Source organism: Rhincodon typus, chromosome 26 (assembly GCF_021869965.1).
Source record: "Rhincodon typus isolate 14 chromosome 26, sRhiTyp1.1, whole genome shotgun sequence".
In the NCBI taxonomy this organism is placed as follows: domain Eukaryota; kingdom Metazoa; phylum Chordata; class Chondrichthyes; order Orectolobiformes; family Rhincodontidae; genus Rhincodon; species Rhincodon typus.
Genome location: NC_063357.1, coordinates 3,140,032 through 3,166,516, shown reverse-complemented (window position 1 = coordinate 3,166,516; position 26,485 = coordinate 3,140,032). Strand labels below are relative to the sequence as shown.

Below are 26,485 nucleotides of genomic sequence, written 5' to 3'. Positions count from 1 at the left end.
CCCCCATCTCCTACCTACTAACCTCATCCCGCCCCCTTGACCTGTCCGTCCTCCCTGGACTGACCTATCCCCTCCCTAACTCCCCACCTACACTCACCTTTACTGGCTCCATCCCCGCCTCTTCGACCTGTTTGTTTCCTCTCCACCATCAATCTTCTATCCGCCTCCCACTCTCTCCCTATTTATTTCAGAACCCCCTTCCCCTCCCCCATTTCTGATGAAGGGTCTAGGCCCGAAACGTCAGCCTTTCTGCTCCTATGATGCTGCTTGGCCTGCTGTGTTCATCCAGCTCTGCACCTTGTTGTCTCATAAATATTAATTCTTGATCCCAAGATGGCACTCCAGCTTTGTTGTCTTAGCACCCCCGTCGTACAGAACCCATAGTAAGTGAAGGAGTTCAAAACTAAGTGGCATATTTTAGTTATTAAATATTTTTATGTCCACATTGTGGATCTTTATGATCATTAACTAGCCCTTTTCTAAAGTCTATAGCTAATTTAATTGTTTTGGTTCTATTCAGCTCAATAGAATTGTTGTCACACCACCTTACAAATCGGGTGGTTAAGAAAGCATCAACACACTTCAGCGCTCGAACCATTGAGTATAGAAGTTGGGACGTCACATTGAGGTTGTACAGGACATTGGTGAGGCCACTTTTGCAGTACTGTGTACAGTTCTGGTCACCCGGCTATAGAAAGGATATTATTAAACTGGAGAGGGTTCAGAAAACATTTAACAGGATGTTGTCTTGACTGGAGGGTTTGAGTAATAAGGAGAGGCTGGATAGGCTGGGACTTTTTTCACCAGGGCATAGGAGGTTAAGGGGTGACGTTATAGAGGTTTATAAAATCAAGAGGGGCATAGATAAGGTGAGTAGCAAATGTCTTTTCTCTAGGGTGGGGGAGTTCAAAACTAGGGAGCATATTTTTAAAGTGAGAGGAGAAAGATTTAAAAGGGACCTGAGGAGCAACTTTTTCACACAGCGGGTGGTTTATATGTGGAATGAACTGCCAGAGAAAGTGGTAGATGCAGGTACAGTTACAACATTTAAAAGACATTTGGACAGGTACATGAGTTGTAAAATTTTAGAGGGATATAGGCCAAACACAGACAAATGGGACTAGTTCGGTTTGGGAAACCTGGTCGGCATAGACAAATTGTACCGAAGGGTCAGTTTCTGTGCTGTATGACTCTATGACAGCAAAAAACCTCAAGAGTTGCAGTGCTGAATAGTCAAGTTAATGGACACACTAGTCAAGTGTTACACCTCCAATGTTTGGGCTGATTGCTTCATTACCACCACCAAGCACAGATCTGTGTTCTACAATTAAAACTATACCGCAACAGTATCATTGAAAAAGTTTCCTTATTCAAATAGCGCTGGGGTGAACCATTCACCTTTCATTATGCTTCACTAAAATCCTATTGAAACAAACAGCAACAATCAGGATGTTGTACACACACATACAATGGTTTATAGCAGGGTTGACAAGTTTTTTTACGTGAAGCAACACATTTTTCTCTCAATCGGGGAGGCAGTGAACAATTTTCAGAGTTAAGGTTTACCACAGTGTTAAACATGAATTATAAATAAAAATTTCAAAACAATAAATTTATCATTTGAATGAGTAATTGATAAACATGGCCAATAAAAAGCACACAGCAGCGGATCTAACTAGTAATACCTCTTTTGTTAACCCTTCCAGTTAAGAAGCTGAGCGAGAGAGAGCACAAGATTAGGCCCCGAGTCCTGATTATCATGGAAGGGGCCAGGGCTATGGCGAACCTAAGAAATGGGATTTAACTAACAATGACTTTCAATCATTCTGCTGGGGCACAAAGGAGCTGGTCTTGGCAGAATTCACATCAAAGTTGGAGGTTGGAAGCATGTTGCATTTTAGCCTGGGTTTTTGTCCTCCAGCAGTCTGCTTTGTGAAGAGAATTTTGGCAAGGGAAGGGGAAAATAAGCATGGATGTATGAACAACTTAAACACACTCACTGATCCACCCAAATGCACCCAAACACCCACATATACAACCACCCACCCACCTTCATCTTCCCACCCCACCCTCACCAACATGCCCAGATTTATTCATTTGTTCATTCAAGCATCCACACGCATTCATTTGCTCACTCAGCAATTCATTTGCACTCTCACACTCCCATACCATTTCAGATATACTCACACTCATCACTCCACCCACATTCTCTCACTCACTCATCAATTCATCCACACTTTCACTCACTTGCTAACCACTCTGCCCACACACACTCACTCACCAATCCATCCGCACATGCACTCACCAATCCACCTGCACTCACCATTTCACCCAGACTCACTCACTCACCAATCAACCCAGACTCACTCACTCACCAATTCACCCGCACTCACTCCCTCACCAATCCACCCACACTCACTCCCTCACCAATTCACACCACAATCACTCACCAAACTACACACACTCACTCATTCGACAATCGCCCCCACAATCCCTCACCAATCCACCCAGACTCCCTAACTCACCAATCCACCCACACTCACTCCCGCACCAATCCAACCGCACTCACTCTCTCACTAATCCACCTGTACTAACGCACTCACCAATCCACCCACACTCACTCACTCACCAATCCAACCGCACTCACTCACTCACCAATCCACCCGCACTCACTCACTCACCAATCACCCGCACGCACTCTCTCACCAATCCACCCGCACTCACTCTCTCACCAATTCATCCGCACTCACTCTCTCACCAATTCATCCGCACTCACCAATCCACCCGCACTCACTCTCTCACCAATCCACCCGCACTCACTCACTCATCAATCCACCCGCACTCACTCACTCACCAATCCACCCGCACTCACTCACTCATCAATCCACCCGCACTCACTCACTCACAATCCACCTGCACTCACTCCCTCACCAATCTACCTGCACTCACTCTCTCACCAATCTACCTGCACTCACTCTCTCACCAATTCACCACACTCACCAATCCACCCCACTCACCAATCCACCCGCACTCACTCTCTTAGCAATCCACCCTCATTCACTCACTCATCGATCCACCCACACTCACTCACTCATCGATCCACCCACACTCACTCACTCATCAATCCCCCGCAATCACTCACCGATACACCCAGACTCAGTCACCAATCCACGCACACTCACTACCTCACCAATCCACCCACACTCACTCACTCATCGATCCACCCACACTCATTCACTCATCAATCCCTCCACAATCACTCACCAATCCACAAACACTCACTCATTCACCAATCCACCCGCAATCACTCCTTCAACAATGCACCCGCCCACACTCCCTTATCAATCCACCCACACTCACTCACTCACACACCAATCCCCCCACAATCCCTCACCAATACTCCCGCACTCATTCACTCACCAATCCACCCGCACTCATTCACTCACCAATCCAACCACACTCGCTCACTCACCAATCCAACCGCAGTCACTCACTCATCAATCCACCCCACTTACCTATCCACCTGCACTCTCTCCCTCACCTATCCACCTGCACTCTCTCCCTCACCTATCCACCCACACTCACTACCTCACCTATCCACCTGCACTCACTCCCTCACCAATCCACCTGCACTCACTCCCTCACCATCCATCCCACTCACTCCCTCACCAATCCACCTGCACTCACTCTCTCACCAATCCATCCCACTCACTCCCTCGCCTATCCACCTGCACTCACTCTCTCACAAATCCACCCGCATTCAGTCCTTCAACAATTCACCCGTACTCACTCACTGTTATGCCAATCCACCCACACTCACTCCCTCACCAATATAGCTGCACTCACTCACTCATCAATCCACTCGCAATCAGTCTCTCACCAGTCCACCCGCACTCACTTTCTCACCAATCCACCTGCAATCACTCACTCACCAATTCGCCCACACTCACTCACTCACCAATCTACCTGCACTCACTCACTCACCAATCGACCCGTACTCACTCACATATTAATCCACCCACTCTCACTCCCTCACCAATCCACCCACACTCACCCACTGACAGAGGCCTGGAAGTTCACTGATTAAAGGAGACTTGTTGAGCTTTACAGGATGGTTGTGAAGGTACTAACATACATCTGGTCTAATATTCCAAACAGTCATGGGGCATGCTGTTACTGCAACCACTGCACTCACGACCTCTTGTCTATCACCCACACACATTCGTTATTCCCTCTCTTCCTCCAGTCAGCCACACATCCAGTCTCTTGCCTAACAGCCAGTCAGCCAGCCAGCAGCCTATTTCTCATTGGCCCAACTCTCATTTCTGTCTACCCCAGTGATCTCCCTGTAATTGTCCAGGGTTACATACCACAAACTCATCACCATGGTTCCAGGCCTCCATCACGCTATGCTGCTTACTTCTCTTCTAATGACATACTGTTTCTCTCCTGTATTTGCAGCTGAAAGGCTCACCTATCAGAAACAAATACAGGAGAAAAATGGCCTCTGCTGGAGGAGCAGAATCTTGCATGACCTTCCCATTACACTCAATTATATTTTGAATAAAATGCTGGTAAATCATAAAGAACCCCTCAGTGGGCTGCATTTTGGCCCACCTTTGGCTACCTTTGGATAAGCCCAATTTGCTGGAACCCTAATGATATTACTTCAATCAGGTAAATGGTAGAAAATAGCTATGGAAATTAAAAAGTTGCATTTACCATTAATATCAGCTTTCTCAAAACGGACCCAGACTATTTTTTCCTTCTCATCCGTTGGAGATGAGCCAGTGTATGCCTGAAAATAAAAAATGAAATTGATGTAAAGAAAACTAAAAATATTATGCATACATTAACATTGAGTAATACAGCATGGAAACAGATCCTTCATTCCAACAAGTCTGTGCTGAGCAGCCATCCCAATCTAACCTAGTCCAATCTATCAATTTGTCTACAATCATCAATAATAAAGATACTATGGTCATAGATTTCAGTCCCAATGCATCTAAAGGTGTATTTATCTAACAACGCTCTTAGCAATAGCAGACTCAACTTCAACAGCAGTGTTATAATAAGTGAACAAGTAAATTTCCCTCCAGACACTTAACGAAAGAGTACCTCATGGTTCATTAAATGCAAGATTCAAGCTTATTCTGTGTCGTAGAATCCCTATTATAAGCCTGATGACATCAGCTAATATGGCAGCTTGGTAGCATAGTGGTTGTGGCAACAGGATAGCTACACAGAGGTGATAAAATCAAATCCCACCATAGCAATTTGTGCAACAGAATCCAATAAATGTGGCGCCAGAAGAAAATCACAAAAGCTGCTGGATCACTGTAAAAATCTAAACTACTTCATTTATGATCTGCAGGAAAGGATCTGCCACCTTTTGTTCCAACCTACATATGACTTCATACTGTACAGCAATGTGTCTACTGAGCAATTAGGAATGGGCAGGCCAAGAAAATATATACTTTTTTTTAAAATAAAGCTCAATCCAAGAATTAAGCAATGCGCTTATATGTTTTATATGGATTTCACTGTACCTGGTAGAGTCTTTTTTCACTTGGGAATAAGCAAAGGTAACAAAGATATAATTTTCACTGCAAGATTCCTCCTGCTGTAATACTGCATGGGTAACAGACACAAATAAAATAGGAACTCCAATACTAAATAAAGGATCAATGGATACGCTCATCAAAGATCTTTCATGCAACCTCAATTTTGCTGTTAGTTTAGTAAATACACATCTAAATTTCCTGCAACTTATGCACAAAGCCACTTGCATCAAAATGTTCTGGTCTTCTTTTTCAATGACTTAACACACCTGTTAAATTAGCAGACAAGGGCATTCCACTGGAATGCATTAAACGCTCACACAGTGATAAACAGCACTGTTAATTCAAAGTTATTTTCTGCTTGAAAAATATTTTAATTATTCAGTTAAACAAATGAAACAATTTCAGTTCAGATCAACAGTTAAACAATTTCAAACTAACAAAAGTAGGCTCAGTTGTTGATACCAGAACTGAGGCTATAACCATCAGGAAAGGTTAAACAAACTGAGGGTCTTTAGGAAAGAGAAATCTGTGAAGGACCAGATCTAAATGATAAAAAAAAACTATTACGAACATTGTACTTTACAAAATGTAAAGTATGCTTTAAAAGTCCCAGCTCAAATAGGCCTTTTTGATCTGGTTGCCACAGGGGAGAGATTCAAACAGAAATCTACTGAAATATCAAGTGGCAGTTTTCACACTTCGGGAGCTGTTTTTTGAGACACAGAGGGAGAACCTTCTGTGTTGGACAAGTTTCTTGTGAGCTGCCTGCAAAAGCACTGAGATGCCTGCACTCACTCCTAGAAAGAAGGCTTGCCAGATCTTGCGCCCATCAAACACTTTTAGATGGACACCAGAAGGCTTTCCTCCTCAACCTCCCAAAGCTGTGAAAAATCACAAGCTTGCAGGACTAACATAGGTAGCCTCCGCTGCTGCTGGTACAATGGACCCTCCTGGACTGCAAGGATGGAGAAGCAACCAGGGATAAAGTGGGTGTTGTGAAGATGGGAGGGTCTTTCAAGATGTTTTCACAAAGAGGAGTCCATGCGGTTTAGAAGCAAGAACAGGGATTGTTTTTCAGGAACTGTACCCTTGTCCCGCATTTCTCAATCATACACAAATTAGTGTAGATGGAGGGACTTAATTTGTCCCACCTGGAACTGAGAAAATTGCAGCCCATTGGGAACAGGTCCGTAAGCTGTAGTTAATTAATCACTCAGGGTCTTAAGCAGAGGCAGAAAAGAAGATCATCCCTGGGCTTTCTCACCTGGAGCTTACTTAGCTGCAAGTAGGAAAATGAAGTGAGTTAGTCCCAATGACAACCTGTTTCACTTTCCAGGCCACCATCCCCTCCTTCCTCACTTCCTGCATGCCTTAAAGATTCCACCGAGGCAGAAACATGACAGATACTATTTTGTGGAAGAACAAAGCAGTGACACTGTAAAGTGCAGGGGGACTGCTTGTGTTAACAATCAAGCAGAGTGCTTCTGAGGGCTAGTTTTCTATTTGAGAGAAAAGGAGTATAAGAGACAGGATTTTTGGAAATTTAAAGAACGAGGATTTGTTGAAATTTGGTGAAATTCAGATTGGCAAGGCATATGCCGAGTGGAACGGCATTCAAAGGACATTAGTAGTTTCAACGTAGTGAACTGGGAAAAGTGTGTTGGAGAGCTGGGTGTAGCTTTGGACCTGTTCCTCCAATGCCCAATCCTGCCAGAAGTCCAATGCACAGTGAAGAAAGTTGTAAGACGTATCCCAATTGTGTAAGTTACTAAAAAGGACAAATAGAAATGAGCAATATGTGCTGCCCTAGCCAATGATGCTCACATCCCATGAACAGTTTAAAAAAACATTGGGAATACACACAGGCAGAACAACTTAAAGACAACTTAATCGGCAGTGTTTCAAGCATTCCGGGCAGAAATGTTAACCAATATTCTCTCAAAACAATTTCAGATGCTGATTCATTTAATTAAGATTTACAGCATTTTCTAATTTTACTTTAGTTTTACAACAATTGTTTTTACTTGAGGAATTCTATTGCATATGGAGTACAACACAGACAGAATACCTTTTGTGAAGGAATTTACGCAATTATATCACATACCTGTGGAACTACATCTTGCAGAAAGGTGACAACACTCTCCATGTATGATTGTTCCCTGTAAATAACACAAACAATTCACAAAAGAGTTCAATATTGTTTTAAAATCACGCAGCCATAGCTGAGAACATTAGAAGGTTTTGTTTCTGGATCTAAAGAAAGAAAATTCAAATTCTATGCAATTCGGTTGTCAGTTCTGATGGCATATATTTCAGGAGGTTTCATCAGATGACACTCTGCCTCCAACCACCATACCACCTCTACAATTTCACCGCTGGTTGATCTTCAGAGTGCACCTCATCCTCAGACCATGCGAAAAGCAATGGAATGATTCTTGACTCTTCAATCAAAAACCTCTTCTTCCCCAATTCCGATAGGTTTTTAACTAATAAACTAAAATGTGCAAAGAAAATGATACCTTCCATGATCGTACTAACAGGTTTCTGAAGGCTAATTTTCAAATCTTGGAAACTGCAGCTTTTATTAAAGGGTTGGGTAACCCTAAACTACAGCCAGTAATGTGTTAAGTATATGTTTGTTAAATGAATACTTTCCTGGTGGGTTTATCATTTTGTTTTGCGTCTCATTTGTCATGATGATACAAAATATGGACTGTTAGTCTTTGAATTTCATCAGCTGATTAAATAGCTGGGACTTTCATGGACAGAAATAGTTTTTTTGAAAGGACCAAAATACTGACGTAAAAGGCCTTAGGGATCACGTGACCCACACAGATGGCCAAGTTTCATGAGAACCAGTGTGGATTTGACCAAAGACAGACTGAGCTGAAAGAAATAATTTCCCCTAAGGGCAATGAAATCAGTCAGTCTGACCCCATGGGAAGCATAAAAAGGTCCTCATCTCCTATTTGATTTATGCCATTACGAAAGTCTTCACATGTTGGAAATGAAATATCTGCAAGATTTAGCAGCCTGGACACAATAACCTCCTTAGACATGGAACATAGAAATTCCTTTTATTTTAAGGAGCTGTTTTGACAGACCAAGAGAGATAGAATTGAGAATTCAGATCTGATGACAGGCTAAGACGGCTCTCTCTTCCAAGGAGAAAAAGGCCTGGTTGACTGATTGAAAGAAGCATCAAATGATCAAGCAGTCTAAAAATAATTACAACATTTGTTATTGCTGACTGCATCCAAGAAGTAACTAACCAACCTTGGTCTTAGGTTAAAAACTTACGCCTGAAGAATAGCAAAAGGACTCCGAACTGTGTATTTTCTTTTAATAGTTTTATCTTCCCTTTGCCTTTTAACTGTGTGCACCCGTGTGTGTGTGTTTGTGTGTTTGTGTGTGTGTATGCACGCGCACATGTGTACATTTGTGAGTGTGTGGGGGGTGGCACGCAGCAAGAGACACAGAGAGAGAGAGAGAGAGAGAGAGAGAGAGAAAGAGAGAGAGAGAGAGACACACAGCCGACATGACTGCATCGAGGCTCTATGCCTGTTTACTAAAACCACTGATTCTTGCAGAGGTATGCCTCCACTACCCTCCAACAATCCCCTTCAAAGCATTGACAGAGAACTTAATCAACAATGAAGTTGGTGAGCAGGGGGTATGTATATTACAGACCAGCCAAGAGCTCCTGCATTTGCCTGTTCACACCGATGCACATTGCACATACCATCCAACCAGGTCAGATAAAATGATGGTAGAGAAAAGATAACAGTAAAGCTGTTTCTGAACTTTTTCAGACTTCCAGATAAGAATAAAAGATATTCATGGAGCTAAAGAATAGACCCCTTCAAAGGAAGCAACAGTTCAAATCTGGAAAAGATATATCCAACCTTATATAAACTGTTACAACCAGAAAATTACCTTTCATCTGAGCAGGAAAAGCTTCCTATCAGATCACTCAGGACTGGCTGAACTGTAGGAAATAAATAGACTGGAACTGGGCTACACTTACACCATTATGCAAGAAAAATCAATACCCAGAGGCATTATTTGTACTGATATCTTAGTATTGCTTCCACCTTGTGGCTGTAACCATTTAGAAATCAGAGTCTGCAATAGGTTCTGACTGGATATAATGCACTTAGGAGATTCAGGTCCATGAAGCAATTGTCTCTGTTTTCGCCACCATTTAGACAAATTTGCTTACAGTACGGGGTTCAGCCAACTCCTTCAGGAACCTCCACCTTACTTCTTTCAGAAATTCTTTTCTATTGTTCCATGCAAAGAAAAAATGGGCTAGATTGCTGGCACTTGGAGGACTGCAGGAGATCATCACTGGCAGACCCTCGCAGACAAGGATGACTCTCCTCCACAGTGAGTCCATGGGTGGCTGTGCAGTCTGATGCGACTTTCATAGATTCTGCCACACTTGGGGCAAAAGTGATCCTGGGAAGGGGTGGATGGGGCATTGGTGTGGTAGCATGCTCCTTACACTATTTTCGCCTGGCTTCCGTTTTTTCCAATAGCAGGTTTTGAGGTACTCGACACCTTCCTGGATGCTCCTCCTCCACTTTGGATAGTCTTGGGCCAGTGATTCCCAAGTGTTGGTGAGAATGCAGCACATCGTCCGTGAGTCCTTGAGAGTATCCATGACATGTTTCTTCTGTCCACCTGAGGCTCACCTGCCGTTTTGGAGCTGGGAATAGAGTGCCTAATTGGGGAGTCTCATGTCAGTGATGCAGGCAACATGCCCAACCAATCACAGCCAATCAAAGGTGATCTGAACCTCAATACTGGGGATGTTGGCCTGATCAAGGATGCCGATGTTGGTGCATCTGTCTTCCCAGCGGATTTGTAGGATTTTGCACAGGTGGTGTTGGTGTTGGTTTCGGTTCCACCCTCGGGCAACTGTCAGTGTGGAGTTTGCACATTTTCCCAGTGTCTGTGTGCGTTTCCTCCAGGTACTCTGGTTCCCTCCCACAGTCCAAAGATGTGCAAGTTAGGTGGATTGGCCATGCTAAATTGCCCATAGTGTTCAGGGATGTGTAGCTTAGGTGGGTTATAGGAGGATGGGTCTGGGTGGGATGCTCCAAGGGTCGGTGTGGACTTGTTGGGCCGAACGGCCTGTTTCCACACTGTAGGGATTCTATGATTCTATGAAAAGCCTGGTGAACGATATATGCTACAGCCCCTTACTCACAGGTTGAAGTCACTAACCCTGCCGACTCAGTGCGTGATTGCAGCCATTTTCTTCCCATTGCATATTTTCAACTTCCAGCATGATGGAAAGGTGCGCTCCTCATCCAGTGGCTCCTACCCTCAAATATGCACATTCCCTTCTTGGTGACCCATCCCATTAATCCCACAGGATTCACATTTCAAAAGTCTCCACCAAACATGTCCATATTCACCCACACCTGTCTATCCCTCCCACCCAGATCCTGGCAAATAAGTACCCATGCTAGTGTGGTTATTCACATCATTTCCCTTGAAGCCAGGGTGCTAGTTATCATGGACAAACCTCCCTCCCTCATTACAGCCTTCCCAGCCATGCTGCACACTATTGCCCCCTTCAAAATCCTGTTGCCCCTCTTCAGAACTGTATTGTACCCTTGCCCAGAATCTGAAGGCTGCAGTCCCAAGGCTATAAATTGCCAAGGCTCAGGATCACAGCTGCAGCTGCAATTTCATTCCCGACCCAACTGATCCCCCTCAGCTTCTGAGGATGGACCCAACAGACAGACTATGGCCCAACTCCCTCAATCAACAATCAACAACCTGTACCCAGGCCCTTGCCTATGTCTATACATTCCCCTGACTGCATCAGCCCTAACCCCTGACTTATCACTATAGAGCCTTGGCACGAACCCCCAGCTGAGACTCTCATGACTGGACACCTGACCTTGGCAGAGCTGCAAGATTAGTACGGGAGTCTTCCCTTAATGTACTGTGCCAGGATCCCCTGACTGACAGGTGCCTCCATGGGCTTCAATGAGGATTACATCCGCCTTATTAAAGTTGGATTCATGGTTACCCATTTACTGCACAAGCAGTGCGTTTTCCATGTAAATTGCTGGCATATGGAGAAGTTGTGAGGTTGATGTAGCATACTACCTTACAACAAGATGTATCCCTCCTAGACTGAGGACAGCTTAGCAGCATGGCAAGCTGCCTGATTTTTGTGACTGTGCAAATTAGCACGGCATGGCAATGTAGGGCAGGGATGCAAGGAGCAAGCAGGTAAATGCTAAGTGAGCAAATGCTACGATAGCAAGCGAATATCCATGAGATGTAGCCTGGTCCAGTGAGTCAGCTAGGTGCCTGTTCCTGCACACAAATTATCCCTGCTGCAGCTTTTAATACAAAATGCTGGTACACTTCCCAATTCAAGTCTCTGCTTCCAGACCATCATGTCAGTGCATAGTAGAAGTGCTAGGATGGTCATGTTGGGCTGGCAGATGTCAAATGTCAATGTCCATGGAGAAGGAATGATTGCAGCTGCTGCCCACGCATCATTCTCTGGGCTCCAGTTTGGTTGCAGTCAACATGGAGATAGTTTGAAGCAAGCAGCAAGATGGATCTGCCAGGCATGTGCTTGCTTTCCTTGGTGAATTTTCCAATGTCTACCTTGCTTAGTACGTTTGGTTAAGATGGAAGTCTGAATATTAATGAGGCAAGTTGTGGCATTAACAAGGCATTTAACAATCAATAAAAAGTATCATTTGGCAAAAACAGAAATTGTTGGAGAAACGCAGCATGTCTGGCAGCATCTGTGGAGAGAAAACCAAGTTAACATTTTGGGTCCGTTGGCCCTTCTTCAGAACTTCTTCTAAAGAAGAAGTCATTGGACTGGTGGAATGGACAGATACGTGGCAGATGAAATTTAATGCGGGTGTGGGTGAAGTGATACATTTTGATAGAAAGAATGAGGAAAGGAAATACAAAATTACTTAAGAAGACAAGAAGCTTTACTTCTTTCACTCATCAGAATTAGGATACAAGAAACAAACTTAAGAAAGAAGACATGGATGAGGAGAGGATGCTGATTGGTTAGGCCATCATTGGTCTGGAGATGAAGCAAGAACAGTTAACTAAAAACCTTAATTCTCAGATCAGGCAGGTAGATTCTGAATGGTCAGGGTATTGCCATGGGGGGGCACAGCAATTAGTTGTCTCCACGAGCCCTTTTTGAGTGAAAAAGGTGACTTTTACCTGGATAATAGAGGTTCCTATGTATTTATATCCATAGCTTCTAACAAACATAAATGCATCACACTGTGAGTCCAACTGATGATCTTAAATTGGTTTCCAATAGCAGAATCACATCTAATGACATATATGCTATGCTGAGGTTTGCAAGCACGGACTGGTTGAACACAATTGGCATACCTCCCACTGCAAATAGGCAACAGGACGTGTTGTTTGATGTGGTCCACCAATCATTGGGACATTCAGCCTACAAACCTGGAATCACACTGGAACTCATGTTACATTACTCAGTTGGGAGTATTGACAAAGCATCTTTTTGGCTTGACAGCATATCCTGTTAGTGGAGAAAACCACTTGTGGGTTTACTGTATAGTAGCATTGTAATACAGCTTTTACCTGTTGTTCAAATTTTTGAGACACCTTCCCCTTTCAGACTAATCTGAGGTAGATTGAGACCACTCAAGGATAAAAGTGATGGAAATCGGCCTTTTCATGAGTTTTTGCGATGTACCGCAAGTGATGATTGATTAGGCTCTCTGTTGTCATGCAAAATAGTTTTGACTTGCTCTATCAAGGTAACATAGCAAGCAGATGGCAAGGGTCCTATTCACAAGGTTGCCAATAAAATCAATCTCATCACATACATTCACATACATTCCCTCTGTTCTTATCTGCCGCTGCGCGAACCTCCAACATCCGACTAGGATGCATGGTCCCTCCAAGTTGCTGCATGGCTTTGTAGGACTATAAGAATCCCAGTGCATATATTGACCAGGGAACATAGATTTTTGGAAGATAGTAGCTGAGAACCCACTGGCAGAGTTCTCAAATAATACAAGGCACTGATCAATCAGAATCTATCTGCCTGGTCTGAGAATTAAAATTGACAGTTATTGCTGCATCTTCAGGCCAAGGATGGACCAATCAATCAACACCTTCTTCTCATGCTGTTTTTTCAAGTCTGCTTCTCACATTCTTGGTTCTGTTAAGTGCAAGATAAGACCCTTCAATTTCTTATTACCTTTTAGCAATGTTTAAAGTTGATTGCTACCAAGCAATTCTTAGAATGGAAAAAGCAGAGGGATGTGGGGTAAACATTTACAAATCATTGAAGGTGAAAGGGCAGGATGAGAAAGATTCATAAATATATGCATAGAATGCAAAAGCAAGGAAGTTCGGATGAACATTCAAAGGCTCGACCTCAAATGGAGTACTAAACTTGTGACATCAGGTTTTGGATTTATAGATATCTTAATATATTTTAGTTTTACTTTGGATTTTTGAATTTGAACCCATGACATATGGGTGTTGTGTGTGTCTAATGGGCTTTAATGATTAATTTGTACTTATTTTTGTAGCTATGTTGATGTCTTTTCAACCAGAGTCTGAAAGAGATATTTTTGTAGGCAAATCGGAATTTGGGACAGTTTATGAGTGAACCCAAGTAAACAGTGGAGTGCATTAAGCTATCAAGTGGAAGATTATGGAATCTTTTGGTCTGAGAAGAAACAGCTGTAGCTGAGGGACAAAAAGGTGTTTTTGTTTCAGTTTGGGCAGATTGCAGGCTTCTTAGTTGTAGTTGGATATGTAAAGCAATTGTTCTTGAGAAGGGCAAAAGACATTTCAAATCGCTGAAAATAGGTTATCTTAATGTCAGGAGTTTCGTAGATGTTTCAGACCAGAGTGTTTGGTTAAAACCCTGAAGGATTTATTTGAAACTTGGAATGTTTAAGCTCAGTCATATGAAGGTTCCAGGATGAGTCTACCAAATTCTCAAGACTGGCCGTTATAACCACAATTAAACTAAGCCCCAGTGAGGGTGATAGAGAAGGAAATTCTCTCTGGTATGAGTACCTTAAGAGGGTGCTTTTGGAATTAATGGGATTATATTTTTACTCTGTGTTTTGAAATCCTTAAACACGTTATATATAATTTATTCTTTTTTATGTTAATTTGTTCTATTTTATCTTCATTTCCTTCGCACAGTAAACTTCTGTTTTGTTGTTAAAACCAAATCTGCACAATTGCATGCTGAGGCACCATCATATTAAAGTCAAAATAAATTATTTACGAAGTCAGATTTCTGTCCAGGATCTGACATGTCCAGTAAGAACATCACCTGGGATCATAATACACCTTATTCTGGGCATCACTTTTGAAAAGAGGTGAAGCTTTTAGCAAGGGCGTTGAAAAAATTTATAAGAATATTCCAGAAATTAAAGATTTCATTTATTTGAATGGATTGGTGAAGCTAGGATTATTCTTCTTAAGAGAAGCTGAGAGGAAATTTGATTCAAAATTGCAAGGTTTCTGAACAGCGTAGAGTGGGAGACATTTTTTCTCCATTGACGAGAGATGGACAATTACAGGACACTGATTTAAGGTGATTGATAAAAGAATCTGAGATGACATGGAAAGGCATTTTACCAAGTGAGTGGTTAGGAATCTAGAATGCACTGTCTGTGAAAGAAGTAAATGGAGATTCTATTCTGGCTTTTAAACGGGAATTAGATATTTGTCTGAAGGAAAACAAAACATTTTCAGGACTTTGGAATAAAGGCACATCACAATTCTATGATTATATAACTACTATTTCATTTAAGAGGGAGCAAGTGTTTTCAGTATTAAACAATTAAAATAAGCATGTTCCTTACGTGACTGCCTGATGTCGGACCATTATTCCACCTGTACATCTGCTGGGACGGCGGGGAGAGTCTGTAGCCATAGCTGCTCAATTCTCCAACCTAAATTGAAAAGAAAATTGTCATGAAAGAATATAACAGTATCTTTTCATAAACTCAGGACTTCCCAAAGTTCTTCAATGTCAAGGAAATACTTCTCAACTATAATCACTACTGTGGTGAATTGAACACCAACAGAAAGCATCTAGGTAAATAGTCAGGGATTCTACATTTTCTTTTTTTTTGTAAATACTACGGTTATCAAGGAAAAGAGTTTAGCACCAGGAAATGGTGTGCTTCTCATATTAAGGACCCAGTATCATTACTAAGTAACCTTTAAAGAGTACAGCAGAGGAACTCTTCCCTAACTCAACTAGTTCTCACACAGCCTCGTGTAGGGGGCTTTTAATCTCAATAATTTCCATCATGGAAGATAGCTTCATTATTAAAAAAAATTACTTTCTTCCTTGCAGTATCCAGGATTTTCTGGACCTGGATATTGCTTTTTAATTTGAACAGGTATTCTCTTTTTTGCAGCATCCCAAATGCTCAGACTAGACAATTTCATTTTTCTGACTGTATCCTACTGATCCTACAGTCTCAGAGTGTCAGACTATTAATTGACTACTCAAACCCAAATACCACAGGAACCATTCAAGTCAGATCAACAATATCACAATTATCCAGCATCCAGTTACTAATACTCAGAAATAAATAATTTTACTACATTGTCTAGATTAGGAAATTATTCTACACAAACACAATCAATATTTGTTTCAACGAAGCTTACATAAATAATGAATAGGAATAAGTCTGCATTAACCAGGATTTATATAGTATGCCATTAGTCAAGAAATTCATAAGAGAGCAAGAGCATCAGATGTTGCACTGAAATTTATTGTTAAAAATTATTTGAAAGTGAATACCATCCTGTATAATTTAACATGATGCACTTGCTTTTGTGACAGTATCAACTTTCTGAGTCATCTGACAACAAAAAACAAACATTACTGGGGAGAAGAGAAATGTGACTCCTAAAATTGTTTCACATTGATAAGGCACTCTACAACATAAGCAGAATAATAGAAGCAATACCTTGGGGTCGTGTGTTGCCACAGAACTTCATCTCACTAGTCCCATTCAGTGTGGAGTAACATCAAAATCAATGTCTGTGAATTGCAACAATGGACTACTGCAGGACAACCCAACAGCTTTTCCAAATTTGAGTCAAATGTAGAAAGTATTTCAGTTGCACAATACCAGGTTTAAATACTGCAGTGGTGATTGAAAATTGATTACTGGAGGTGTAAGAAATTCGAAGTGATAAATTGAGACACATAGGAAGTGTTCTTATACAACAAGAAATTGTGCCAACTTAAGTAAGTTTTTTTTCCTTCTTATTGAGGTAATCTCAGTCAAAAACATTTTTAAAGTGTCTCCCTTCCTGTACCTGCTTCTCTCCCACTCTCAATATTTTACGGGCGGTCTGCTCTCTCTCTCTCTTTGCACAACTCTTGCAAATTCTTAGTTCATGGTCTCTTAATTCACCACAACTCCTCCCACCCAAAAGAATTAGCACAGAGAAGGTAAAAGCAAAATTGGAAAACCTAAATGCTTGAGAGCCAGAGCTGGTAAATGCAATGCCTGACTGCTTAATGATATTTTCATTTCAAAAATACACATTACTCATTAAGTTATACATATATTTTATATATATATAACATACATCATCACTAAAGGAGTTCAGTTCCAAACAGTAGCACATGAAGAAAACAAACTAACATTGGAGTTTGACTCTATCCAACAAACAAACCCAAGGCATTTTTTCCTTGTGCAGGATTATATTTACATATAGTTTAGATACTGGGAAAATCCAATAACTGAAAAGACCACCATTTAACTTTGAAAGAGAGACCTCAGCCTGGTCTTTCCCCACACTGCCTTAACGGCAGTTGCCCCAAGCTGTACTGAGACCCCAGCACATAGTCCTGGACCTTGGAATGTGCCAGTCTGCAACATTCAGTCAGGGTCAACTCCTTGTTCAGGAAGACCAATAAGTTTTGGGCAGGGCAAAATGCGGCTTTTACCAAGTTGATGGTAATCAACGCGCATTCAATGTTAGTCTCAGTGTGCATCCCGGGAAACGGACTGGAGCTGCTTGGGACGAACCTCAACAAAAACTACTGTGTCTTTCTCCAGACTTCCTTTGCAAAGACACATTCTAGAAGGAGATGTGTGACAGTCTCATCCGCCCTGCAGCTGCTTCAAGGGCAGCATACAGTGGTACAGACAGACCGGCATACAAGAAGGATCTCACTGGTAATGGAAGTCATTTGGGAGAGAAAGAGAGCTCAACTTGATCTGGTACTTACTAATGGCCCAGATACTGTACCAACATTGCAGTTGTGGCAATTCTGGGGGGCAGGCAGCAAAAACAGAATTATTAAATTCAGTTATCATCTGGGTTTAAGATTAGAAGAAGACAAACAAATCAGTCGTACAACACTTAAAGCACCTAATTTCAAAGAAATGAAGCAAAAACTCAACCAAATTGATAGGAGAGAAAAAGCAGAATACTGTGGATGCTGGAAATCTGAAAAGAACAGAAAATGCTGGAGGTACTGAGCAGGTTGTGGCAACATTGATGAAGAGAAACACAAGTAACAATTCAAGCCTTTAGTCTTCTATCAGAACTAAGTTTAAAATGGAACAAGATTTAAGCAATCTCTCTTTATAAGACAAACCCCTTATCTCTGGAATCAATCCAGTGAATCTAGAAATGGGCAACAAGATTAGTCCCTGAAATCAGGAAGTTACTGTTGAGACCAGAAGAATGTAAGAGCCAAAGTAAAAGATGAGGTCCTGCTCCTGAAGTTTACGCTGAGCTTCACTGGTACAGTGCAGTGGCCAACAAACACAAGGGCAAGCTCCCATGCTATCCTTCAGATAGTGCACTAGGATCTTGTTCATCCACCTGAAATGGCAGATGGGGCCTTAATTTAACATCGCATCCAAAAAAGGTCAGCACATCTGATAATGTAGTACTCTTTCAATGCCACACCAGGGTTGTCAGTCTAATGGGCTGGAAAGAGAGGATAAGTACAAGATAGTAAACATTCTGAACGACTACTTGCTTCAAGTATTCACAAAGGAAGACACAAGCATGATGCCTTCCTCGCAGGCATTCAGAAGTTGTGAAAGGCAGTATGTGGCCTTAAACTCCAAACCTTCACAATTTAAGCATCACTTTGAACAGGACTCTCTGGTCTAATGGATTAAGTAACTTGTCTTTCAACACTGAGTTCGCATCAGGTTTAATTTTCAGTAGGATCAAAGTCCTCAAACAGAAAAACAGGGCTTGCTCACTAAAAATGAACATATTGCATTATAGATTCTTCCTAAATCTGTTCAAGTTTACGATTAGAGTGCAAATCATTGTGAAATATATTTCAAATAGAAGAGATTCTCTTCAAGGCCTACAAATAAAACATCATATTGAATCCAGTATGTCAAATCATTCAAATGTGTGAAATAAGACAACATATGAATATAAAGTTCTGAGTTCTGAGGAAGGGTCAATGGACCCGAAACATTAACCTTGTTTTTTTCCTTCACAGATGCTGCCAGACCTGCTGAGCTTTTCCAGCAACTTTGTTTTTGTTCCTGATTTACAGCATCCGCAGTTCTTTCGGTTTTTATATGAATATAAACAACCTGTGAATCAATTTCACAATCTTTTCAATCTCAACTTCAGATTTTTAATCTGTCTACTGAACAAATTTGAGGTTCATTTCACCAATTGCACACCAACAAACAATCACAATCAGCAGGCATTTAAATGGTGAATTTAATGTAGAAAAACATCCCCAAGACGCATCATAGAGGCTGAAGCCAAAAAGAAGAAAAGCTGAAGTTGATCAGAGGTCCACAAAAGAGACGGATTCTACAAAGGTTGGTGGAATAACATGACTGTTCCAAGAGGGGTTTCCACACACCGAAAGACAAGGACAAAGATAGGGCAAAAGGAAGTAGAAATGCAAAAGAGGCCACAGTCAGAGTGAAAGGCTGCTCAGGGATTCAGGCAGGGAGCATTGATAGGGAGCAATACTCCCTCTAATTTTTTTTTAGACAAGTGGACCTCTAAGGTCCTTCTACAGTAGCAACCTCTCAACATGAAAGGCAAAGTGTTGACATCAATCAAGCCAATCAGCATAGAATCTTGGAGTGGCATCACAGATGTTCACCTTAAGAGGAATACTGCTAGGGAGGAGAGCAGCTGTGGAAGGGTTTAAACAAAAAGATGAGAATTGAAAATGCATGATAGAGCAAAAGCTATTGACCCTGACAACATCCCAGCTAAAGTACTAATGACTTGTGTCCCAGAACTAGTTATATTCTTAGCGAAACTATCCCAGTATAGATACAACACTGTAATTTTACTCAACACTGGAAATATTTGCCCAGATGTCTTCTGTCCACAAAAACAATACAAGTTCAATCTGACTACTTATGTCTCCATTAGTTCTGAGGAAGTATCACTGGACCCGAAACATTAACTCTGGTTTTTCTTCACAGATGCTGCCAGAACTGCTGAGCTTGTCCAGCAACTTCTATTTTTGTTCCTGATTTACAGCATCTTCAGTTCTTTCAGTATTTTTATGTCTCTATCAGTCTACTTTCAATCGTCCACGAAGTGACAAAAGGTGTAGATATATAAAAAAAGGAAAAAATATTCTGTACACATGGTTCTGCTTTAACGCATGTTTCGTTAACACAACCTGACTGTAATGCGATTGATGAATAGTGGATGCTGTTTGGATAACATGAACTTGTTGCTGTACAGATATAGCAGTTTTCTATAGCAATCTCCCTATAATGCAATTTTCTATAGTGCGATTTTCTATAGCACAACATCACACAAGAACGCAACTATCGCATTATAGAAGAACTACCTCTACTAATCTCAGTAATAACCTGCCCACCAGTGTTCAGTATGTGGTCTATCAGGGACACTCTGCTGCAAATTTCATTACAGCCTTAGTCCAAACTTAACTAAAAATACTGAATTTCAGAAGTAAGGTGAGAAATACATCAAGGCAGTCTGGCTTTGATCAGCCTTCACAAATCTGAAAGTCAAGAGAAATTATGAACAAAATCTTCCACTAGTTAGAATCATGCCTAGTGTAAGTGAAAATCATAACATGACAGATTATAGCATTCAGTTTGAGAGTGAGAAACTTGAGTCCAAAATAACTGTGCTAAACTTAAATAGGGGTCATTACATAGGAATGATAACTGAGTTTGTTGGAGTGCACTGGGCGAAGAATTTAACATAAAGGACGGTTGGGAAACAATGGCAGATGTTTAAGAAAATAGTTCATCACTCACAGCAAAGACAAAGACATCTCAATGAGGAAAAAAGATTCTAGGAAAGAGTTAAATCGACCATGGTCAACCTGGGAAGTCAACGATAGTATCAAATTGAAAAATATATAATGTGGTAGAGATTAGTGGTAAATCAAGGGGATAGGGAAAGTCTTAAAAGCCAATAAAAGATGACTAAAAAAGAGAGAAAACAAACTTTTTTTGCAAACTAGCAAATAAAACAAAAACAGACAGTAAGAGCTTCAAAAATAGATTAAAAGAAAGAGAGAAGCCACAGTGAACACTGACCTTTTAGAGAAAGAGCTGAGGAAATAACAATGGAGAGTCAGGAAATGGCAGAGGAATTGAATAAATATTTTGCAATAATCTTCATGATAGAGAACAATAAGACCATTCCAAAAATACAACAAACTAAAGGAAGTGGGGTGGGGGCTGGAGGGCGGAGGAAATAAACATAATAGCAATCACTCCAGAAAAAAAAACTTGGGTAAGAAATTAGGCTAAAGGCCAATTAGCCCCCAGGACTTGATGGGCTTAAAGGAAGGAACCAGGGATAGTGGATGTACTGTTATTAATCTTCCAAAAATCCTTAAATTCTGCAAAAAGTTGTAGAGGACTGGAACACTGGCAATGTAACACCTTTGTTCAAACAGGGAGAGAGACAAAAAACAGGTAACTACAGCCCAGTTAGTTTAACATCTGGTGTTTGGAAAAAGTCAGTCTATTATAAAGGATACAATAGCAAAGCATATAGAAATACATAATATAATCAAGCAGAGTCAGCTTCTTAGTCCAAGATGTGCAGGCTAGTTGAAGTAGTCATGGGAAATGCAGGATTACAAGAACAGGGCAGGAGGTGGGTCGGTGTGGACTCGATGGGCTAAATGGCCTGCTTCCACACGATAGGGATTCTATGATTCTATGGTTTCATGAAGGAATAATCGTGCCTGACAATTTATTACAGTTCTTTAAGGAAGTAACAAGCAGGATAGATAAAGGGAAATCAGTAGATGTAATATATTTGGATTTCCAAAACGTGTTTGATAATGTTCTGGTACATAAGGTACATAAGGCTAATTATTAAGATAAGGTCCTATGTTGGGGTAGAATATAAGCATGGATACAGGAATGGCTAACTAATAGAAGACAGAAATTTGGGATAAAGAGAACATTTTTCAGATGATAACCTGTAACTGGTGAAGTGCCATAGGATCAGTGCTTGGGTCACAATTATTAGATATATTTTAATGACTTGGACAACAGAAAAGAATGTACTAATACCAAGTTTGCAGGTGACACAAAAATAGATAGGATGTCGTAACGATGACACAAGGAGTCTACAAGAGGGATACAGACATGTTACGTGGAAAATTGAATATAACGTGGGAAAATGTGAGATTAAGCACTTTGGCAGGAAAAATAGAAGAGCTGAATACTATTTAAATGAAGAAAGACAACAGAAAACTGCAGAACAGAGGGATTTGGGGATCCTTGTACACAAATCACAGAAAGCTAGCATGCAAGTTCAGCTTATAATGGGGAAGGCAAATTGCTTGTTGCATTTTATTTTATCATGTGGAGGTGCCAGTGCTGGATGGGGGTGGACAAGGTCAGGTTGTAGTCCAACAGGTTTATTTGAAATCACAAGCTTTTGGAGCGCTGCTCCTTTGTCAGGTGAAGTGAAGAAAAGCACACAGGCACAGAATTTAAAGGCAGAGAAATCAAAAAATCATACAAATGATGTAAATGGAGTGTCGACGGGCCAAATAACAAGTCTCTGCAAGTGAATAACAAGTTACTGTGGTTAGCCTCTTGGCATGTGACTCTTATACCCATCATGTTATTCCAACCACTTGGTTTGTCACCAGCACTTTTTTTTTTGTAATTATCTCTCTGCCTCAATTAATTGGATCACAGGTCATCCCTTCACTTGCTATTCAGCAAGTGACACTTTACTCACACCATCTGACACTTTTGATCACCTCTGAAAGTTTGTGATTTCAAATAAGCCTGTTGGACTGTAACCTGGTGTCACGTAACTTCTGATATTTTATTTTAAAGGGAATGGAATATAAAAATAGGAGGTCTTACTAAAACTACAAAGGCATTAGTTAGACCACACCTGGAATACTAATGCCTTTTAGGGAAGGAAACTGCTATCCATACCTGATCTGGCCTACATGTGACTCCAGACCCACAACAATGTGGTTAACTCTTAACTGCCTTCTGGGCAATTAGGGATGGGCAATAAATGCTGGCCTAATCAGTGACACCCACATCCTGTAAATGAATAAAAATCAGTTTTGGTCCCCTTCTATACTGGAAAGGTATGCTGGCATTGGAGGCAGTTCACTAAATTAATCCCACATATGAAGAAATTTTCTTATGACAGTTGTGGTAAGTTGGGCTTGCACTCATTGGAGTTTAGAAGAATGAGAGAAGATCTCATTGAAACATATGAGATTCTTAGGTGGCTTGACAGGATAGATGCAGAGTCTGCTTCTCCTTGTGGTAGAGCCCAGGTCCAGAGGACCTAATCCCAGAGTAAGAGGTCCCCCATATAAAATACAGGAGGATTTTTTTCTCTCAGAGGGTAGTGAATCCAGGGAGTTCTTCCCCAGAGAGGGCTGTTGAAGCATAGTCATTCAGTATATTGGTTGCTGAGATTTACAGATTTTTAATTAGTTTATCATGAACAATAAGGGACCCAGCACTGATCCTTATGGTATGCCACTGGACATCAATCTCCAGTGACACAAATAGCATTCCATTATCACCTTCTGTCTCCTACCACTAAGGCAATTCTGGATCCAACTTATCATGTTACCCTGGATTCCACATACTTTAGCCCTCTTTATCAGTCTTCCATGTGGGACTTGTCAAAGGCTTTGCTGAAATCCTTGTAAACTACATCAATTATACTACCCTCAACTACACACATGATCACAGCCTTGAAAAATTCAATCAAATTTGTTCAGCATGACCTCTCGTTGATGAAGCCATACTGATGATCTGAGATCAAATCTTTCCTTTCCAAGTCGAGAGTCATTCTTTCCTTCAGAATTTCCTCCAGAAGTTTCTTACCACTGATCCAAGACATACTGATCTGTAATTCCCTGATTTATTTTTACTATGCTTCTTGAAAAGTGGAACCAGGTCAGCTGTCCTCCAGTCCTCTACCACCTCCCTTGTGGCCAGAGAAGAATTAAAAATTTGAATCACAGCTGCTGTAGTTTCATCTCACAGCAGCCTGGGATACAACTCATCTGGGCCTGGGAATTTATCCACTTTTAAGCCAACTAAAACCTCCAATACCTCAGCGCTCTCTATGGCAAACTGCTCAAGAACCTGACAAACCCTCTTCCTGAATTTTGTCCCTACATCCTCCTTCTCCAAAGTGATGACAAATGGTAGTACCCATTTAATACCTACCAATGTCTTCCAACTCCACACGCAGATGGACGTCTAATGGGTCCTACTCTTTACCTAGTTATCCTCTTCCTCTTGATATATTTATAAAACATTTCCCCCAATCTTACCCGTCAGTGTTTTTTTCACGCCCTACCTCACTTCCAATTTTAATATCTATAGCTATAATAACAAAACAAACAAAAAGAATCAACTTCTTTATGAAACATATTAGTTCCCATGCTATTGGCACTATTGATAGGTCAAGCCCAGCAGATCTGTCAGCATCTCTGAAGAGAAATCAGAGTTAACCTTTCAGGTCCGGTGACCCTTCCTTAGAATGTTTCGCGTCACCGAACCTGAAACATTAACTTTAATTTCTCTTCACAGATGCTGCCAGACCTGCTGAGCTTTTCCAGTAATTTCTGTGTTTGTTTCTAATTTTCAGCATCCGCAGTTCTTTTGGTTTTTATTTAATATTGATAGTAATCTATTAAGAAGTGCATGTCAGAATTAAACAAGATTGTATCATTAACTTTTTGCCTAGATTCTACAAGTGCCAAGATGCTTCTTTTTTGTCATTTTGTCTTTGGCTTGTTGCTTTGCTCAGTTATTCTACATGATTTGGTCAGAGGCCACAACTGAGTAAATTTCACATGGTCTGGTGACAGAACTTACTTGATGGAATTACAAAATATCTCCGACTAATTTCAACCACACCAAGCTGGTTAGTGGTTGTAACATCATTAGATATCTTTGTTTTCTACATTTGAATAGATTTTAACCTTGTAATACATACTTTTTATGTCAGAAGAAAATTAGCTTGCAATAATTTGTAACCAGTTATCCATTGTAGTGCTCTACTTCACAATCCACTCACTATTACTACAGATTACAATAATCCAAGGTAGAAAAGAAGAATATCATCCATATATAATCCACAATAATTGCCATTAAACAAATTGCAGACAAATACAGGACGGCCCAACAGAAGGGGCAGAGACAATCAAGGAAAGCATCACCACCAACTTGTCAGTCATAACAGTATTCTTGTCCAGCAGAACGCTCTGGTCTTGAATCACAATCACAAGATCGAAGGTCCAGTTCAGTATAGTACTGAGGGAGTCCTGGAGTGCTTTTTGGATGAGAAATTAAATCAAGAGGCACCAGCCATCTATGGTGAATGGGAAAGATCCCACGGGCACTATTTCAAAAAAAAAAGCAGAGGGTGCTCCTCACAATGTCTGGAGCAACTACTTATCACTCAACTAAACCCTAAAATATCACTGACATGTCACTGCCTGCGGGGTTTCGCCGTATGCAAACAGGCTGCCACGTTTCTTACATGACAACTTGAAAATAAAATTGGCTGCAAAATGCTTCGGGAGATCTTGGTGCAAGACGATTGTAGGAACGTAAATTTTGCTTTTCTTTAATATGGAGAAACAGGAAGATGCTAGATGATTTTGTTTAAAAATGATTTATAACGTAGCAGCGACTTTTTCTCAGGTAAACAGGTGGAAGATCCCAGGTCCATTCTGAGCTTCCAGTGCCCACACCATCACTGGGATCCCCACAAACATAAAGCCCGGCTGCGAGAATCTTCACTTTCTATAAGTTTCCCTAGAGAACCTACAATTCTAAAATATTAATGGATATTAAAATCTGACACAAACCCGATGGCTTTCTGGCTGTCGATCTCCACCCCGTAGCCAAACGCTGACAACTGAAGAGGGGAGAGAGGGGGAAGCGGCAGGGGACGGGGCTCAAATGACAGGCATATGAGCAGCCAATAGTGTATGGTATTAGCCATATTCCCCGCCCCAAAAGAGGTGTCACTCATTCATTTCAACCAATAAACAATGATGCTGGGCGGGACATCCGTTCACCTCCGTCCTGAAACCGGGCCTAAATTTTAAAGGGGAAATGATGCCGGCTTTATCTGTGTGAAGGTTTGAATTTGAGTCACTTTTTGTCAGGGACCACTATTTAGTGTGGTGTGAGATCGACTCCGACAGGCAATGATGGCTGGTTGTCAATTTACATGCGGGAGGTGCGCGCGGCCGGACGACCGTTAGTCGCGAGATGACGATTTGTTTGTTTACATGGAGCTCACGCGAGGCTTGGGCCCGAACTATGCCGAGAAAATCAGAGAGGAAAAACCGGGATCAGAGAGAGAGGGGAAAAACCGGGATCAGAGAGAGAGGGGAAAAACCGGGATCA

The 26,485-nt window shown here is 41.3% G+C and overlaps 1 protein-coding gene and 1 long non-coding RNA gene across 2 annotated transcripts in view; one reads left to right on the top strand and one right to left on the bottom strand.

The window, feature by feature from the left end:
- bcas3 (BCAS3 microtubule associated cell migration factor) overlaps positions 1-26,019 on the bottom strand; it is a 1,061,909-nt gene extending 1,035,890 nt beyond the window's left edge. Inside the window, exons 1-4 of the mRNA XM_048612335.1 lie at positions 25,939-26,019; positions 15,443-15,532; positions 7,669-7,723; positions 4,723-4,798 (exon numbers count right to left, since the gene is read on the bottom strand). Coding sequence (XP_048468292.1) covers positions 4,723-4,798; positions 7,669-7,723; positions 15,443-15,513 — 202 coding nt within the window. The 5' untranslated portion in view covers positions 15,514-15,532; positions 25,939-26,019. The remainder of the gene's footprint in view (positions 1-4,722; positions 4,799-7,668; positions 7,724-15,442; positions 15,533-25,938) is intronic.
- Positions 26,020-26,134: 115 nt separating this feature from the next.
- LOC125486156 overlaps positions 26,135-26,485 on the top strand; it is a 6,127-nt gene continuing 5,776 nt past the window's right edge. Inside the window, exon 1 of the long non-coding RNA XR_007264842.1 lies at positions 26,135-26,214. This is a non-coding gene — a long non-coding RNA (uncharacterized LOC125486156). The remainder of the gene's footprint in view (positions 26,215-26,485) is intronic.